Source organism: Protobothrops mucrosquamatus, unplaced genomic scaffold (genome assembly GCF_001527695.2).
Source record: "Protobothrops mucrosquamatus isolate PMUCROS unplaced genomic scaffold, P.Mucros_1.0 scaffold_257, whole genome shotgun sequence".
NCBI lineage: Eukaryota > Metazoa > Chordata > Lepidosauria > Squamata > Viperidae > Protobothrops > Protobothrops mucrosquamatus.
Window position 1 is genome coordinate 870,457 of NW_015386333.1, and position 19,860 is coordinate 890,316.

Sequence of the window (19,860 nt, forward strand, 5' to 3'; positions counted from 1 at the left end):
TCCAGAAAGGGGCGCAACTGGCGTATCAGGCGAACCTGATGAAAAGCCCCCCTGGCCACGGCTGTCACATGATCGTCTAAAGACAGCCGAGCATCCAGGAGGACGCCCAGGTTGCGGGCCCTCTCCGCGGGAGCTAATGACTCGCCCCCGATAGTCAGAGATGGAACCAACTGGCTATGATGTGACGCCGGAAACCACATTAGATAGAATACATTAGATAGAATACATTAGATAGAATAGAAACGACGTTTAGGCACATGGACAGCACCAGATGGACAACAATGAAATCAGATAGACTTCACATTGCCAACAACACTGGAAAGGTTCAATTGCATCTGTTAAGACATTAGTGGCATTGATTGTAGCTCAGACTATCTGCCATTAATGGCTAAACTGAAGTTCCAACTGTGCAAAGTGAAAAAATGTATTATCCTCCCAAAATTCAATATAAACTCCATCTCACCTAGGTACACCATAGAAATTAAGAATAGGGTTGAACCACTGAATCTGGAAGGGAAAGACCCAAATGAACAGTGGTGAGAGATCCAAGCTAACATCATGGAAATTGCTGGAAAGTATGTGTCATGTCAAAACCAAAGAGAACAAATAAATGGCTATCTGATGACATATGATCAGCATAGGGCAGCATAGGGCTGCCAGAGCCAAAGATGATAAGGATGAAGTCAAAAACCTGAATGTAATTTTCCAACATGAAGTCAGGAAAGACAAAAATAAGCAGTGGGAGAAGCAGTGTCAACATCTGGAAGAAGCTAACAGGAAGGGACATACTAGGGTCATATTTGCTGTAGTGAAAATGGTGCAGTCCAGCTTTTCAACACAACAAGGAGTTGTTAAAGATTGCAGTGGGGATTTATTGAATGACCAGCAGAAGACAAAGAGCAGGTGGACATAATATACGGAAGGACTATATAACAATTTGACTTATCATCAAGATGACAATGATGACTGTTCAATTAATAAAGAGCAACAAAACCATCAACATGACAATGACAATGTTCAATTAACAGCAAACATCTCGAAAGAAGAAATAGAATGGGCCATGGAGAAATGGTCGAGCTGGAAAGCCCCAGTTATTAATGGAATACCTACAGAATTATTAAGATTAATGCAATTATGGATTATGAAAAAGGCACATGAATATCAACATGATCTATATATGTGTTTTATAGATTACAGAAAAGCTTTTTACTGTGTAGAACACAATAAGCAATGTCTGGCTTTGTGTAATCAGGTGTTCCAACCCACCTGATAAGACTTACCAGATCACTATACCTGATCAGAAGGCAACAATGAGAACGCTCTATGGCAATGCAGATTAGTTTGAGATCAGTAAGGGAGTAAGAGATGCAGTTTATTGTCATATTTGTTCAATCTGTATGCTGAAGTGATCATGCAGAAATTAGATCTGGAATTGATTTGAGAGTGAAGATTCACTTCGACTGAAACTAAGGAAGACATGGAAAAAATTATCTGGAAAATCAAGGATGAAAGTGGAAAAAAAGTAGGATTGAGTCTTAACTTCAGGAAAACAAAGATAATGACAACAGATACAGATGGACATGAGATATTTAAAATGAACAAGGAAGAAATTGAATTAGTTTGAGAATTTATCTTCCTTGGATCAAAAATTGCTCAAGATGATAGTTCCACACCTGAAATCAAACACAGGATAACCTTAGACTGTACTGCAATGGTTAATATGAATAAGATCTGGAAAAGCAGAATTATTGATATAAATATAAAAAGCAGACTAGTTAGAGAAACAGTCTTCCCTGTTTGTTTTAGAGCAATATAGGCACGGTAGCTTGGACACCTAAATAAGATGGGCTAACAAGAAATTGATGACTACTGAGATTAATACTGGAATTATTAACCTCAATAGTCTCCCTTAAAAAAATACTTTTCTCATTTCCAATAAAGAAAATTAAGTTTCCTTTTTTCCTACAGAATCTTTAAAGTAATTGGGTTAATTTGCTTAGATTAAAATACAGTTATAACACTGTTAATTTGGAAACAATATATGGTCAGCATCAGATCTACTTCTGCATCCATTATTCTGTACACTTTTATGCTCACTTATATTACTTTTATTTGGTTATTTTTTTTAGTGTCCTTGGATAATCTACGAATTCCAGGTGTGCTCCAAAGATTAGCTTGCACATATTTTGTTGTTGCAACACTGGAACTGCTCTTTGCCAAACCTACGCCTGAGAACAGTACTCTGGTCAGTGAACGGTTTAACAGAAATATACCAACATAAAGTGAAGAGAATATTTAGTTCGGTGTTCAACACAATCATTCCTCAACACTTGGTGAACAAACTGGCCCTATTAGGTTTAATATCCCTTTATATAAGTGGATACTTGATTTCTTTATTGATTGGCTCCAGGTTGTACGAGTTGGAAGAAAAGTTTCCAACTCCATCTCCTTGAGTACGGGTTCCCCACAGGGCTGTGTCTTGAGTCCATTACTGTTCACCTTGATGACTCATGACTGCTGTGCCAAATCTGCTACAAAACTATATTGTGAAGTCTGTGCATGATATGGCAGTGGTGGGTCTTATTCAGGACGACAGTGAAGATGCTTATAGGGAAGAGGTGAAAGCTCTGGTGGACTGGTGCAATAAAAGTAACCTGGTTCTGAATGTTAATAAAACAAAGGAGATCATTGTAGATTTTAGAAAGAGCTGGCATACTCCACTCTGTATCAAGGCTGCAGCTGTGGAGGTGTTCAACAGTATTAAGTATCTGGGGGTGCAGATAACTAACAATCTGACTTGGTCTCTCCACACATCATCCTTAGTGAAGCATGCAAACCAGCGCCTGCATTTCCTGTGTCGGGTGAGGAGAGCACATCTTTCTCCTTCTGTCCTGGCCGCTTTTTACAGAAAAGTGCAATTGAGAGCATCTTAACAAACTGTATCACTGTCTGGTTTGGTGGTAGCAGTGCCTCAGATAGAAGGTCCATACAGTGAGTGGTAAGGACAGCCTAGAAGATCATAGGAAGCTCTCTTCCTAGTATTTAGGATGCTGCTTATAAGTGCTACGTACTTAGAGTTTGAAGCATTGTTAGAGACCCCACAGACCCATTTCATGGTCTGTTTCTGTTGCTCCCCTCTGGAAGGAGGTTTCGAAGTATATACTACCAGATTCTGTAACAGCTTTGTTCCCTATACCATCATCTGGTAAGCTCACAAGATTCGTTTTTCTCGCCATGTTTATGTATACATCCGAACTATACTGTTTTTCTGGGCCACATATGTGTGTATGTGGGTATATGCATATTTTATTTTATTTGTCATGTTTTTGCAGTGTATATTGGAGATGATTAGCTTTTGAGAGCTGCATGCAATGAAATCTCATTTTAATGTATACTGATTAGTGCACATTTAAAGTGACAATAAAGTTATTCTATTCTATTCCCTTTTCCTAATTCAAAGTTTTTAATTAAAATTCTCTGCTTCAATCTGAAATTTAGAAAAACTGAGATAGAGCTTATCAAATGCACTGAATACAAATACCAGTTCTCTCCCTTGTTTCAATAGTTGACTTACTATATATATGGAGATTCTCAGTCATTCGGGTCATGATTGTCCCAAAGGTGCTTTTTCAAAAGACAGTTGGACTTCCTTTGTTTTTCCTTGAAGACATTTCACTTCTCATTCAAGAAGCTTCTTCAGTTATGACTGAATGATGGAGAATGGAGGATTTATATTCCTTGCAGTCATCTGGTTGTTAGCACTCTCTCTGAGAGTCATTGAGGCCACTTGGAGGTTTATATGTGCCCTTGGAGGTTTATATGTGCCCTCAGGGCCACCCGAATAGTGCAAATGGGTGGGAACCTTCTTGGAACTGCTGAAAGAACTGTATTGTGAACAGGAGATAGGTGGCATTGTATCCCTCCCCAAATGTTGAGAGAGGACTGTTCAGTTTTAAAATAGATGGCCTCTTTGACTCTTCTTTCAAACCAGCAGGCCTCTCTTTCCAGAATGACATTTGTCTTTCAAATGCAGATGGACTGCTGAATCTTGTCCTTATGAGTTTGTTCTCCTATGTTTCTTTGTCCATAACCAAGAAGAGAACAATAAATGAAACAACCATGTTGTTCCATATTTTGCAGGAATATCTGAAAAGCTCAGGAGGATTTTCAACCAATACAATATACTGTACATGCATACTTTAAAACCCAAGAATACACTAAGACAGAAGCTTGTCCACCCCAAGAATGAAACATCCAGACACAAACTGACCAATGTGATATAGGCAGTACAATGCACTGAGAAATGGGCAGATCTGTGCATTGAAGAAACAAAACAACCACTTAACAAATGCATGGCACAAACAAAGCTATCAGGATAAGATTCAGCAGTCCATCTGCATCTGAAAGACAAAGGCCACTCTTTTGAAGACAGCAAAGTCCATATTCTGGACAGAAAGGACAGCTGGTCTGAAAGAGGGGTCAAAGAGGCCATCTACGTTAAAATTGAGACCCCTCCCTCAACAGAAGGGGAAGGATAAGACACCACCTATCTCCTGTTTACAGCACAGTCCTTTCAGCAGTTCCAAGAAGGTTCCATACCCATTTGCACTATTTAGGTGACCTTGATGGCACAAATAAACTTCCAAGTGGCCTCAAAAATTCTCAGAATGAGTGCTAACAATCAGATGACTATAAGAATATAAATCCTTCCATTCTCCACCATTCAGTCAGAACTGAAGAAGTTTCTTGAATGAGAAGCAAACATCTTCAAGGAAAAACAAAAAAAGTTCAGTTGCCTTTTGAATTTTGGGACAATTACCCCAATAATTCACAAAATCCAATAGGCTTCTACTTCATAAATCCTATAGAAAAATAAAACTGAATGGTAAGTGAGTGAGAACACAGCTGTATAAATGAAGTGACACTTGCTGAACGTAGGGAAGGCCTTATTATTGATCCTGCATTGTAATGATGATGGCAGCAAGGAAGCAGTAGGGTTTCAGAAATGATTTAGATAGAGGTATCTTTTTTCAGGATCGTTTAAAGAGTACTACATCAGAATAATTTTCAGAGCATGCCAGCCCTACGAAACAGGGCTTTTGTGCTGCTAAGAGTGTCATCTGGTGGAGCTGTTCCTGAATGTTTTAAAGCATTCTTCACTCGGGTCCAAAAGGTGACTTCAGGTATCCTGTAGAAGTCTCCCATGACAAAATTATTAAACTTTTCAAGGATAATGCTAGTTTCTGCTTCTTGAAATGTGTTTAGGTTATAGAATGGTTACTACCTGACCACAGTTCTCTGGTCTATTTCTTAGAACAAACAAAAGAGGTAGCACTTAGTTTTAAAGCCCAAAACAGCTTGGAGCCCTTCTCTTCCACATCAATTGAACCATGTATTAAACATATGTGTTTAAAGCCCTCCTTCAAATATCTAGATAGGATAGGTAATGAACCAAAAAAAGGAGTGAGGAATGAGCTTTGGGATTAAGTAGTCCTTTCCTAATGCTTTACTGAGGTGCTTTATACTGTGGCTAGCTCTTTTAAAGTTTAATATTGTTAACATTTGTTCAATTGTTTTCTTTGTTAATGAATGTATTGCTCTTTTATGGACTGCTCTGAAAAATAGAAAATGAAAGAATGATGGAATTAAGTTATTAGATAAAATAATCAGTTATCTGGCTGTAATGCTTGATCTGGACTGAGAACTACTGAATACAAATGTATGAGCTTCTGTTAGTTCTCCTTTGCCATTCTGGAAAAAAAAGATTGGACCAGAACCATGTTAGTCAGTGGCTAAAGTTAACTACTGTTATGAAGATAATAGAAGAAAAATTCTTGAAAGTATACAAATAGTATTGAGTGAATACCTCCAGCAAATCCAGCACTTGTAGGAGTTTCACAATGAAACCTGAATTATTCATATTTTACTTTTCTTTCTGTGTTTTAATAGGAGACTTCCTACCCTGCTCTTCAGGATATTCTTCCTTATTGGCCCCAGTGGCTTTTTATGTTGGCCCTTGAAGGACTTTGGCTGGGCCTCACCTTCCTTCTGACTGTACCTGGGTGTCCAAAGTCAGTTGAAGCTTAAATCCTTTTTCTTTTTTCAGTTTTATTTTTTCCGGATACCTATAGGATTTAATATACTGTTCTGATTAATAACATTTCAATGTTTAACAATATTCTCATGAGGAAGCCTCACTGAAATCAGTTGGAGCTAGCTATTCCAGGAGTGCTATTTATCCCCAGGCTGCCTTTTTTTACAGTGATTTGCATATGGAACTCCTAAAGGGCTGTGAATATGGCTTAGATATGACACATAATCAGGCTAAGAATTTTGTCATGAGGTTCCTGTTTTGGGATTTTGATGGACAGTGGGAATGGCAGTTAGATGAGATGATGGACATTGGCCAATTCTGGAAATTGTCAACATATTCTGGAAACCATTGTACAATCTAACAGCTTACAAAACTGCTTTCTCTTTATGTTAACACTACACAATAAGAGTTCCTGACCCTTTCAAATAAGCCTGCTCACACCCATGCTAACATATGACTCACAGATTTTTTTCCCCTCCTGTAGAGGCTACCTAGGACCTGGAGGTATTGGCAGTTTGGGAAAGTTTCCCAATTGTACCGGAGGGGCGGCAGCTTATATTGATCATTTGCTTCTAGGAGGAAAACATATCTATCAACACCCATCTTCTAACGTGAGTTAAACATTCCAAACATCTATCAACTATTTATAAAATGGTTCAACCTGCTTAAAAGTTTTATCACTGCTTATTAAGAATATTGGAAGGCAAAACTTGATTTTAATTTTTGTAATTCTTCAAAGCTGCTGCCAGCTTCTTACTTTCTGTAGTTATTCCTTGAAATCAAGTAACTGTTCTGCTTAATGTTTAGATAATACTTTCATTAGATATAAAATGTTATTTTTAAAAGATAAAGAAAATACAGTTTATGTGATAGAACTTTCACTCACAATTTCACTCAAAATAGGAAAACAACATTACCATTCTTTAATTTCTTAAAGTAATTTTATGATTGAATATTACAGAAATAGTTGAGGTTCCCTGTCTCCAAGACTTTAGAAAAGAGGCAGATAAGAAATACAATGGCTGGAGCAATCTCACCTATTTTTCAGTAAATTCTAGTGCTAGCAATAAGTAGAAACACATGGCTATTTTTTCCGGTTTTCACTTCATTTAACTTTATTTAACTCAAATAAATCCTGTCCTACTGAACAATAATTTCAAACAATTACTGCTATTGTTAAAACACATGCATTTGTAATAGCTCTAAATTTACTTTAGGTCTCTTATTTTAAAATAAAAAAATAAATTTAAAATAAAATAAATTAAACAAATAAATGAATTTTCTCCATCCAGATGTCTAGCACTAACTGAGAGCAAACATAGGTAACTCCCATGCAGTTACTTTCTAACTGGAATGAAATAACCATGCCTATGTGTCCCTGTCTCGTGACATAGAAGTTCAGGATCAGAAGAAACATCTGAACAGACAACATTTTTAGATCTAAAGCTCTGTGTGGGGCTACACAAGAGCATTCTGATGCTTCAATTGGTGCAAAGCATGGAGGTGCGGGCAGTTTTTGGGTCCCCTAGAGCAGGGCTTTTCAACCTTTTCACAGATTGTACCACTTTTAGGACATGATAATATTTGAGTACCACCAGTGCTTAGCAAGGTGTCAAAAACTTGATGACTAAAAAAGGGAGGGGGGAATTTGGGTTTTACTGATTAGATTCATTTGTTCTTATAGAAATGGCTAGTTTATAATATTATGGAAAAGTAAAAAGTTGAGGTTCAATGTTAATGCTTCCTTCTACTGCAACAGAGGAAGTATGTTCTTTTTCCCTTCTCCCCCCACTTTTTCCCCCTTTTTCCTCCCCACTGTCTCCTACTATTTGCTTTTGTATTTTTATATTTTATTCTATAATCTAATAAAATATTACAAACTGTAGAAAAAAAGAAAAAAAGTACCAGTTTTAATTTCTTCAGTGGCTGTTCCTTTGCTGAATCACTTTCCCTTTGTACTGACAAATGTATGGTGAATTTATCCATATTTATTAATATGCACCACTACCAGATAGTTCAGGGGTCTTCAAACTTGGCACTTTTAAGACTTGTGGACTTCAACTCCCAGAATTCTTCAGCCCTCATGGCTGGTTGAGGAATTCTGGGAGTCGAAGTCCACAGGTCTTAAAGTTGCTAAGTTTGCAGACTCCTGAGCTAGCTGGTTGGCTCTTCTGAGTTCTTCCAGTGTAGTAAGAATGCACCCCCCCCATCCCTTCCCTGTATCCTTAAAGACACAGGAATGAAGTGCAAAGCAAGAAAATAAAGAAACACAAACTCCGGGTTTTTTTCTCTTTAAGCTGCCTCAGGCATGTCACTTGTCACGATGTTGCAATTCTAGACTGAAAGGCTCCTGCAACTGCGAAAAGCTTTAGCTTTAAATTAAGCGAGTTTACCTTCAAAGAAAACTTTCTAAAAGCCACAGACAGACTCAGTTAAAGGGGGTAAAACTAATTACATTTGTTTAAAGAGATTAAACCTTTCCTGTTGTCTTTTTTCCTCTTCCCTCACCCAAACCACGTTCTTTTATAGCCTCTCCTCTCCCCCCCCCCCTTTTTCTTCAGTTCACCTCCAGCTCCGAGCTGCTTCTGGAAGCGCCAATCAGCTGGAGCCCTGCTGGCTCCTGGGGCTTCTGCTGAGCCTAGACAGTCCTGCAGCTGCAGCTGCCTCTCTCTCAGCCTTGGATAGCTTCGGCCCATTCCCCTCCCCTGCTACACTTGGCTAGTAGTCGTGTACCACCTGCCATGTGGCAAAGTACCACAAGTGGTACGCGTATATGGGTTGAAAAGCCCTGCCCTAGAGCAGGGCTTTTCAACTGGTGATACGTGTACCACTTGTGGTACATTAATGAATGGCAGGTGGTATGCAGCCCTGCCTAGCCAAGTGTAGTGGATGAGGGAAAGAGCCAGTGCAGGCAAGGACTTACTGTGAGAGAGTCCTCTGGAGCTGCAGAGTGGCTGGGGTGAAGCAAAGGCCCCAGGCTCACTTCTGACTCACCCTCCCCCATGAGAAAGGAGGAGGGGGCAGAGACAGGAGAGGCTATGAAAGGAGGCAGTTTGGACGGGAGAGGGAGAGAGAAAAAAAGAAGCAGCCTTGGGAGGAGGTGTATCAGTTCTAGCTGCACCCAAGGGGGAGGGGGGGAGGGGAGAGGAGATCAAGCAGGCCAGCCATGAACCAATCTACAACTTCTGTGGCAGCCACCTGTGCTGGCAGCAACAAACAGGCAAAAAATGCAGCAGGGGAGGGGTTGCCCTCCATGAGGAATGAAGAAAGGTAGCATCAGCTGGAGGTGAGACACGGAGAGAGATAGAGAGTGGAAGGATTATGTGCTTTTGTGACTTTGAAGTTCTGGGATTTGTGCAATGAGGGCTTTGTGTTCTTAAGAGTGTTTGGCAATTTCTATTTGGCTGATGGCTGATGTCTCCTGTTAGCTTCTATTTCTTTGCTATAGTTAGCTGTAAGTTTTGCTGCAAGGGATTTTGAAGTATTTTTTTCCTGAATGGATTTTGCCTGTAGCATTCCTTCACTTATGAATGGAGCCATTTGACGAGGCAATACTTACTACATTTTTTTTTCTTCGTTAAGTGCTGGCTGTGCTCCTTAACTTTCCTTTCTAGCCAGTAGCTAATTCTTAAAGGATTTTAAGATAGTTCCCTCAATGGCTTCTCTTTTCTGTCTCTGGAGGCTTTTCCTTGTTTGATGAATATATGGAAGAGGGAAAATATGGTGGGGTTCAAATTCTTCCTTCAGAAGGAGGTGAGAATGAGAAAGAGAGGCAGGGAGGGAGGGAAGAAAGTCCCACCTTAGCACTTGGCCACCAGCAGCCCTGCCATTGACTTTGCTTGTCAAAAGGTTGCAAAAGGGGATCACATGACCCTGGGACACTGTGACCATCATAAATATGAATCAGTTGCCAAGCATCCAAATATAAATCATATGACCATGGGCATGCTGCAATGGTCATAAGTGTGAAAAATGGTCATAAGTCATTTCAGTGCAATTGCAACTTTGAACAGGTTTTTGGGGGGCTTTTGGTCATCAAGCTTTTGACACCTTGCTAGGTGGTACTTGAATATTGCCGTATCCTAAAAGTGGTACAGTCGGTGAAAAGTTGAAAAGCCCTGCCCTAGAGTGGCCTATGTTACGCTGCTGTTCTGTGAGCTGCATTTGATAGCTGGTTTGCTTTTGGATGCAATTCAAGATATTGGTTATTACCTATAAAACCCTGCATGGCATGAATCCAGGTTACTTGAGGAACCATCTCAACCATGCTGGGTAGAGGACACATGCAGTGGATCCCGTTTGGTCAAGGAATTCTGGCTGGTGGGGTCCAGAAATAAGAGTCTTCTCTGTCATGGTGCCAACCCTTTGGAACATCTTGTGCCCCCGGGGTAAGATCTGCCCTCACCCTTCTTCAGTAAGAGTCTGGCTGTGCCATTTGGTCTGAGACTCAATGGGGGAGTATCATGCTGGCAGTGGTAATGGACTATTAGTGGATCCTACCTTCCATGCTGCGCATCCTGCTTCCATTTTTTAACCATAACTTTGTATTCTTACTCTTACTGTTTTGTATACGTATATACTTCCTTACTGTTATTAGATCTATCTTATCTATCTATATTTATGATTTTACCGCTTTTAATGTAAGCTATCCAGAGGCATCTCATAGTGAGATGGATGGCAAACAAATTTTATAAATAAAAAAGTGCTAAATCAAAATGTATTTAGGTTAGCAACTAATGTTTCTACAAAATTAAAGGTTAAACAGAATTTCTAATGTACCCTTCTCAATCCCTAGGTGTTGTATCTTACTACTGTCCCCTTTGACCCTGAAGGAATTTTAGGAACAATAAATTCTGTTTTTATGGCATTTTTGGGACTTCAGGTATTGTTTTCTCTTGCCCTTCATAAGCAGAAAATCTTCATCAAATGCTATATAGAAAGATGAGATATTATAATTCCCTATATGAGTATGAGGGATGGGAGGTCCTTCCATAGGAATAATAATACAAGTGTTGTTCAAATAGGCTTTTTGGAACAACACAAGGATACTTATTTTAACATTTCAGACAAGACATAGAACTAAAGAATTAACTATTTAATAACTGCATTACAGAAAAAAACGTAATATGGTTAAGAAAAACATATCCCAAAATCAGATTAGATGAAGATATTAGTAGAACTATTTAATGCTGCATTAGAATGCAATGTTTACATCATGAACTAGATCTCAGTTTCACTCTATTAGTCTGCTACAGCCATCCTAAGCCACGTTTAATGTTGTTGTTGTTTTTCAAGGGAGGAAAAATTCTTTTGTTTTATAAAGATCAACATAAGCAAATAATTCTTCGATTTTGTGTGTGGAGTATAATAATGGTAAGTTACAAATATTGCCTTGTTAGTTCAAGTACTGTATTTATTTCTCAATTCGTTTTAAATGTTATTTTCTGGCAAATTTGCCTCAAAAGAGATGAATACTTCCTCAGCTGCAGTAAACTGAATTTCAGTTCTTTAGAGGATCACACTTGGAATGCAAATTAAAATATTCAAAAATAAGAGAATCCCTATCATCTCTAGATTTAAATCATTGGGTCTTGATGAACTACATCCCAGAGTTCTGAAGGAACTGCAAGATTGATTTTAGAACCATTGAAACATATCTTTCAAAGTTCTTGGATAACCAGGGAACTGCCTGAAGATTGGAAAAGAGCTGATATGGTCCCCATCTTAAAAAAAGGAAAAAAATAGATCCAGGAAAATACAGACCAATCAGCCTGATATCAATTCTTGGGAAGATCTTGGAAAATATAATCAAGCAACAAATCTGCAATTGCCTAGAAGCAAACAAGATTATAACCAGAAGCCAAAAACAGATCATGTCAATCAAATCTTATTTCATTCTTTGACAAAGTGACCAGATTAATAGATCAGCAAAATGCTGTGGACCCAGTATACTTAGATTTCAATAAAGCATTTGATAAAGTAGACCAACACCTACTTCTTGGCAAGTTAGGGATAGACAGCACCACCAGCAGGTGGGTTTGTAATTGGCTGACAAAATTGTAACTGTCTTTAAGTATAAACTAGGTGAAATTTGGCTTAATGCCAGTAACTGAGAAGAATTTTGGAGTCCTAGTGAACAGTCCCTTAAATATGAGCCAACAGTGTACAGCAGCAGCCAAAAAGCCAATGCAATACATACGCTACATTAATAGAGGGATAGAATCAAGATGACGTGAAGTTCTGGTACCGCTTTACAAAGCTTTAGTAAGACCACACTTGGAATACTATTTCCAGTTTGGTTACCATAATATAAAAAAGATGTTGTGACTCTGGAAAGAGTGTAGAGCAGAGGTCCCCAACCTATGGGCCATGACCCACTACCAGACCATGGCCTCTTGATCACCAGCTGTGTGAGTGGCTGGCCAATGCATGCATGCATGTGTGCGTGCTCTGCCCTTGCGCCGGCGCTAGGAGAGCCGCAAGCCTTTCACCGGCACTAGGAGAGCCGCAAGCTGGTGCTAGGAGAGACGCACACTGGCACTAGCAGCCCCATTAGCAGCGCCCCATTTGCACACACGCAGCCACATTTTTGTTTGTGCACATGCGCACATAAAGGTGCCTGTCCCTCCCTTACTCACCGGGCCAAAAAGATTGGCGACCCCTGGCGTAGATAATAGTAATAAAAATAATTACGGGGCTATAGGTTAAAACATAGAAGAATGGTTTCAGGAATTAAGTATGTCTATTCTAATGAAAAGGACTAGGGATGACATGACAGCACTCTTCTAATATTTGGGGGGCTCTTACAAAAACGAGGGGGTTAAAACTATTTTTCAAAGCACCAAAAGCCAAAACAAGAAACGATTCCTAACAGTGAAAGCAATCAACCCATGGAATAGCTTGCCTCCAGAAGTTGTGGGTGCTCCATCACTGGAGGTTTTCAAAAAGAGACTGGACAACCAGTTGTCTGAAATGATTTAGGGTCTTCTGCTCAAGCAGGGGGTTGGACTAGAAGACTACGAGGTCTTTTCCAATTCTGTTATTCTGTTGTAGAATTGGCAGAGCAACAGCTCTGGGGTAATTCAGAGCAAGTCAAGTGTGATATCAAATAGGAATTTGTGAGGAGCTGAGCATGTCAGGAAGACATAAGTTGTAGGAAGACATAAAGAACAAAGAAGAGCAATCAGTGAAACTGTATGTTCTGAGGAGTGAAAAAAAATCTTAAAAGCTGCTGATTGGAAGAGGTATATACTGAAAGTTCCCAACTACATATTACAAATGAGTGAGTGATTGCTTATTGAGTAAGCAGAGACTCTAGGAATATAAGGCAGTCTTCCAGAGAATGAACTAACAAAGCAAGTGAGCAGAAAAATCAAACAGAACATTCTGTAAATCCAGCATTTATTTTCATTTAAAATATGTTTGTTTGTTTTTAGGGTGTTATTTCTATGGTGTTGACAAAATGCTCAAAAGAGGCAGGCTTGATTCCAGTTAACAAGAATTTATGGTGAGGAACATATGCAGTCATTTTATTCTATAAACTGATATTTGATAGATAAATCTTGGATTACTTTTTGACATTTTTGCAGGTCAATTTCATATGTGACTACACTGAGCAGCTTTGCCTTTACACTTCTGCTGTTGATATACTATCTTGTAGATGTTAAGAAGGTATGGTCAGGTGCTCCATTTTTCTATCCAGGTGAGTATGCTTAAAAAAAATATTTTATTTAACTTTTTTTCAGATTAAAGACCTAGATGGCTATGAAGACCTAGGTAGATTTTCTTCATCTCTTGATTCATACTGGGCAGTTTCTATCTCTCCCACCCATTATGTAGAAGTTTTACACTGGTTTATATCCTTCTAGCTGTTTCACCAGATGCATTGTTCAATTCCTGTAGCACAGTAAATTTTTGCTAACCAGTGGCTGGATTTCCTGGAATCATGACATATGCCACCATCAATTTATGGTTGAATTAATGGTTCCCTAAAATATGGGTGAAATAGCTTTTGGAATGATAAGGGTGGGGATACATAATCCTTCCGTCTTCAATCATTTATCTACCAAAAATCACCATCCCTTGCCTATTTTCCTCTCATTGGATAAAAAAATAGAGGGATTAAATATTCCTTGTTATGCAGGAATTGAACAAAGATGAGATGAGAGTTAACGGAATAATGGAATAACAGAGTTGGAAGAGAGAGAGCAATCAAACTCCACTTATTCTTGAGATGAATTGCATACCTTTTCATTTCTTGCTTGACTATTTTATAGGAATATTTTGGAATAAAAATCTAATTAATCTTGGATGAATTATAAAAGAAACTTGAGTAGCTTTGGGGACAACTGAAAATACTGGTGGCAGGACCTATGGGATTGATAACCAGAAATATTTAGAAATCATATTGTAAAAAAAACCCCATTTTGTTCCTTGTAGTTTATAGGAATTTTTTACTTCCTTGATCCTCTTAACAATTATTGCAATTTGATATATGGGTCATTATTTGTGCTTTATAGACATTTTCAAGTTATTTAGAAGCCATGGAAGAGGACTGAATGTGAAGCTGGTAACTCCAGGGTAGGGTAGATGGGACTGGGTGGCAGTGATCATTTGAGAATCTCTTGGCATTCAGGGGCTGTGCTCCACAACTTTTTGGTTGTGAGACCATTTCTGAAGCTGGGCTCATGGGATCAGTTGGGACTGTTGCTATTATACCAGCAACCCTGCTACATGACAATCTCCCTGTCTGAGCTGCTGGAAGCTATTTTAGTGCTGGCAGTGGAATTCCCCAGGCTTAAGGTTCTGAGAGTCTTTAACCTGCCATTCCTAGATTGAGCATCTGAAGTGGCCCAGGAGTTCATGGCCATCATGGTGTCCATAGACCTAATGCAGATCATCTAAGGCCTAACTTGAGACAATAGTTATACATATGATCTTCTTGTCAGAGCAACATGATCTCGTGGAGGATATAGCATTATCCCCCGTTATGGTCGGATCACACCCTGGTATCCTTGAGATTCTCTTATGCCACCACACACACACATGCAGGGGGACCAGCCTCATTTGAGTGGTCTACTTCCGACATGATGGACCCAAATGTGTTCCAGAGAGAACTGAGGGACATTCCAGAGATTTTGCTGCATGACCAGTCAACATCCTGGAATCAAAGGACAGCCAGGGCTCTGGACAGGATTGTGCCCATATGGCCTCAACCCTTCACTCCCAATTCTCCTCAAGGTTCATGGAGGAGCTGCGGACTCTGAAAAGGATTAAGAGATGCCTAGAGCACACCAATGTTACACCACTGCTCTGAGCTGCACTGGCTGCCGGTTTGCTGCTAAGTAAAATTCATGGTATTGGTTATTACCTTTAAAGCCCTGCATGGCATGGATTCAGGTTACTTAAGGAACCATCTCTACCTGTACCAGCAAAGGGGGCATGCTGTGGGCCCATCAGAGAGGGAATTTCAGGTCTTCTCTGGCTGTGGCGAGATTGGCTCCCAGCCTTCCAGAAGGGCCTGGTTCTGTCAGATGGCTTGGGGAATATCACATTGAAGGTGATTGAAGAGAAAATCCCACCTCCCTGCACATCCCGCTCCCTTCTCTCCATCTTTTAACTGTAACTTTACTTTGGATTGTAATTCTATTTTTATTGTTTTATTGTTTTTATGGTGTTATTGCTTTTAATGTTATAAGCTGTCCTGAGCAGCTTCAAAGCAAGATGGGTGTCAAACAAATTTAACAAACAAACACACACTGAAATGCGTTACTACTTTTCTGATGGTATTTTTTATTTCTTTATAGGTATGAACTCCATTCTTGTTTATGTTGGACATGAAATATTTGAAAACTATTTTCCTTTTAAATGGAAGCTGCATGATACACAATCACATAGTGAACATTTGACTCAGGATCTAATTGCTACATCTTTATGGGTTATTATATCATATATACTCTACCGGAAAAGGATATTTTGGAAGATATAATTCAACTCAACACAGATCAAAAAGTATAGGCTATGAGAACATTGTATTCCCCCCCCTTATCATATTAATGTCACATTTTTCCCCCAAGAGTCATGTATTTGGTTTACATTCCAGATTATTTTGAACTGAAATCTGCTTATTTGGGGTTTGTTGGGCTGCCATTTAGTAAAACAAGTTGTTCGAAGTTTATTTTCTACATTATTCAATTTTTAAATAAACATACTGAATGCTTTCCAATAATGGTATTTTCAAAAGATTTTTTGGTACACAATTGTTCAGAAATTTGTCTCATAAAAATCAGAGGTCACACAGTGGTGTTGGACTATATAGGCTCAGGAAGATTCTGTTCATTTGATTGTGCCACAACTCCTTGTGAAAACCACTCAGGATTATAGAATGGAATGAACAACAGTAGTCTTCAGGCTCCTTCATAGCTTCAGTCCAGCTAGGCTATTTGTTTGTAAAACTAAGATACCCTTAAGCAATAGCCAAGTCTGGCCTACAAATAACTTGTATCAACCTCCAACTTGCCTGCTTGATGATATCACTCAACCACAATGGTCTCAGGCAAAACAACATCATGAATATCTGTATCTGTTTTGTGTGACTCATGAATTATTGCAATATGACCGTAATGGAATTATGGATTTATATTATTTACCCACAATTTTTAAATCCAATCTTGGGTCTGAACTAGTTTTTTTTAATGAAATCATAATTTTAATTAATTTTGAAAACTATTCTATTTAGAATGCCAAAGTCAAAGTTTTACCAAAAAGTCATGAAGTTTGGCTGTACTTTTCCAGAAACTTTGCTTCAGCAGCTAACTGGCTAGCCCCAATGGAATGTTAACGATTTTCCTCCTTATTTGCTTCTTCTCAGCTCCAATGAAGGAGCTCAAATAAAGTCTACTCAGCTCAATGTCTGAAGAAGCAAAATCTTCTCATTCATACAAAATCTATGCAATACCATCATCAAATTTTCTCCACAGCGTGATACTTGGCGCTCCATTGCCAGACGGAAATCTTCCTTCACACCTTTGGTGATTCCTCTGGTGATTGTGTGATGTCTGCAATTATAATAACACAAACAAATTAAAGGCCATGGAGCTACATTTTATAAAATGAAAACTGCATAGTATTTGTTGTAGAACATTCCAGTTAACATTTAAAAATATTTATGGAATGAGAATGTTCTGTGATAAGTATCATACATGTATCATAAGGTTTTATGTCAAATTTCCAAGTGATTTTAAAGATATGGAAACACATCCTTAAATCCTGAAATGTCTAGATCTTGATACAGTGAATTAAAGTATCCATGCTAAAGACAATTGTATTCAGGTTTAAATTTGGCCACAAGAATATTTTTATGACTGCAAGTTAAAAAAGCAATAGAACTAATACTATATTTCATTTTTAGCATAAATTGTTTGCCAAAGTAGAGTAAAAGCAGATCAATATATATGCAGAATGTAACTGTAAAGTTCTGGAGATAACATCACTAATTATCCCTGCCCAAACACTCTCCATAAGAAATTAAATAATTTATGGCCTAACGAGGAGAGAGGAATCAACAGCACCATTTACTATTAAATTATAGGTAGTCCTCAACTTATGATCACAACTGGGACTTTGGTCACTGAGTGATGCAGTTATTAAGTAAGTAATTCCAGGACCATTTTTAACATAGTTGTTAAGCGAATCTGGCCTCCTTCATTGATTTTGCTTGTTGAAAGCCAATTGGAAGGCCACAATTCATGATCACATAACTGTAGAACACTAGAACTGTTGTAAATGAGCTGGTTGCCATGCACCCAAATTGCAATCATATGACTACGTAGTTAGTACAACTGTAGCTTTAAGAACAAGTCATAACTTACTTTTTTCAGCATCATCATAACTCTGAATTTTCATTAAAAGTCAAGGATTACCAATACAATTCTAAATTTCCCCTATAGCCACTACCATAGCACCAAGAGCTATAGAAATGATTCATGAGATTATGCCATTTTAAAATGGGCATTCTAAATTTCATTTTAGTTTCTCCAGACTTTTCATTTTTTCCTATTGCAATGAACCTGCTGACTATGACCTATGGATTCTCAAGCAATTTGAAAGGGTAAGATTTAACTATGTTTCAACATACACACACCCAATTGTCTTAATGGGTTGGGACAATATCAGTACATAAAAGAATTATTAAGAAAACAGAAACTGCTGCATATTCACCATGGATTGCTATAGTATATTTCGGTGTTACACAACCTCTAATTGTTGGTGGAGAATTTTTAAAAAATGGACAAAAAAAGGGAGGCAATGGTAGGAATGACTTGCAAGTTTTTAATCTTCTGACATTTGGTTTACAACAAGTATGACTATTTTATCTAAAAAAAACCACTATACAATATCATGAATTAGTTGAGGCTAATCGTCAAAAAAGTAAAAATGCATAATTTCAATTCTATGAAAAAAATTTACATTTTAGTTCTTATGCCACATATTCAATATGCTGTATTTGTTTGATTTTAAACAAGACTTCATATTATTAATATGCTGTCTTTTCATTGCCTCTATCTTGGTCATATAGTATTTTAACAGATTTTCTGTTGAAGAAACAACTTGCTGAAACTGCAAACCAGAAATCAGACTATATATATTTCTAGGATTACTAGCAAAACTGCATAGGTCAATTTTCTTCCACTAATAATCAAATTTGCTTCTTGAGAGGCAAAGAAAATAGGAGCAAGCAATGCAGTGAAAGGAAAGAATATGAAAAATTCTATGGAAATTCTTGCCAGTGTTAACAAATAGGGTCATTTTTTAGCTACATTATAAAAGAATGGACTAGCTTGTTAGAAAAAAAATAGAGCATCATTATTTTATTATATATAGATCCATTTGAAAGTTTAACATACATGGGCCAGTAACTTATGAAAAAAATAACAAATGTTAACAATAGTAAAACAATTTGCCAAATGATGTAGGCACAAATGAAGAACAAAAGCATGGATAAAACTATTGAATTAACAAAGGTCTGATAACCATGACCAGTAAAACATATTGACAAAAAGACAGCACACTATGAGCAGGGATGTCCTCCTGCTTTGTACCTGTCAGCAGTCTGCATGCTGGGCTGTAGTACAGGTATGAATTCCTGCTGCAGTAACCCCAGCGGAGGGCTAGAAGTCCTTTAAAAAACAGCAAATAGCAGCATTCAAACACACACCAACTTCCCCTGTGCTACAAAATCAATTCTCCAGTAATATATACATAAAGAGGAGGACTACAAATCAAAAGTCTAAATCCTAGTGCAGGCATCCAATGGGTTTTTTTTTTAATTAGCAATGATGAAACAGAAAAAGCTTCACAAGCCTAGGTCTTTCCAAAGAAGAGAATTCAAGAAGTCAGCTGAGGATTTAAATCCTGTTGGTGTGAATAATGCCTTTACCAAGAAAGACACAATGGGTAAGCAATCCTTGGATAATGTTCCTCAGCCCTTGTAAAATTTCAGTGAGGAAGCCCAACTAATGTTCATCATGTTGAAGAGAATATAAGATATCCTGAAGCACACATGAATCTCTATCTCTTTTTCAAATTGAAGAAAACTGTTACTATTAGATTAGGCTATCAATAATAATAAATCAGTCCATCTCTTTCTTTTACAAAATAGAAAGGGCTACTTGGCATCAAATACGCTATGCCTTTTCTTGCCTAAGGGCAATCTAGAGAAACTGCAGCTTCTATAATTCTTTCTCCAGTATTTTTTTTTTTTTAAA

At 38.1% G+C, this 19,860-nt stretch overlaps 2 protein-coding genes across 2 annotated transcripts in view; one reads left to right on the top strand and one right to left on the bottom strand.

Moving 5' to 3' along the window:
* HGSNAT (heparan-alpha-glucosaminide N-acetyltransferase) overlaps positions 1-16,762 on the top strand; it is a 49,744-nt gene extending 32,982 nt beyond the window's left edge. Inside the window, exons 11-18 of the mRNA XM_015831469.2 lie at positions 2,130-2,245; positions 5,950-6,071; positions 6,579-6,705; positions 10,890-10,976; positions 11,390-11,467; positions 13,531-13,601; positions 13,684-13,796; positions 15,901-16,762. Coding sequence (XP_015686955.1) covers positions 2,130-2,245; positions 5,950-6,071; positions 6,579-6,705; positions 10,890-10,976; positions 11,390-11,467; positions 13,531-13,601; positions 13,684-13,796; positions 15,901-16,082 — 896 coding nt within the window. The 3' untranslated portion in view covers positions 16,083-16,762. The remainder of the gene's footprint in view (positions 1-2,129; positions 2,246-5,949; positions 6,072-6,578; positions 6,706-10,889; positions 10,977-11,389; positions 11,468-13,530; positions 13,602-13,683; positions 13,797-15,900) is intronic.
* Positions 16,763-16,919: 157 nt separating this feature from the next.
* INTS10 (integrator complex subunit 10) overlaps positions 16,920-19,860 on the bottom strand; it is a 47,236-nt gene continuing 44,295 nt past the window's right edge. Inside the window, 2 exon segments of the mRNA XM_029287220.1 lie at positions 16,920-17,151; positions 19,195-19,272. Of these exon segments, the coding sequence (XP_029143053.1) occupies positions 16,995-17,151; positions 19,195-19,272 (235 nt within the window). The 3' untranslated portion in view covers positions 16,920-16,994.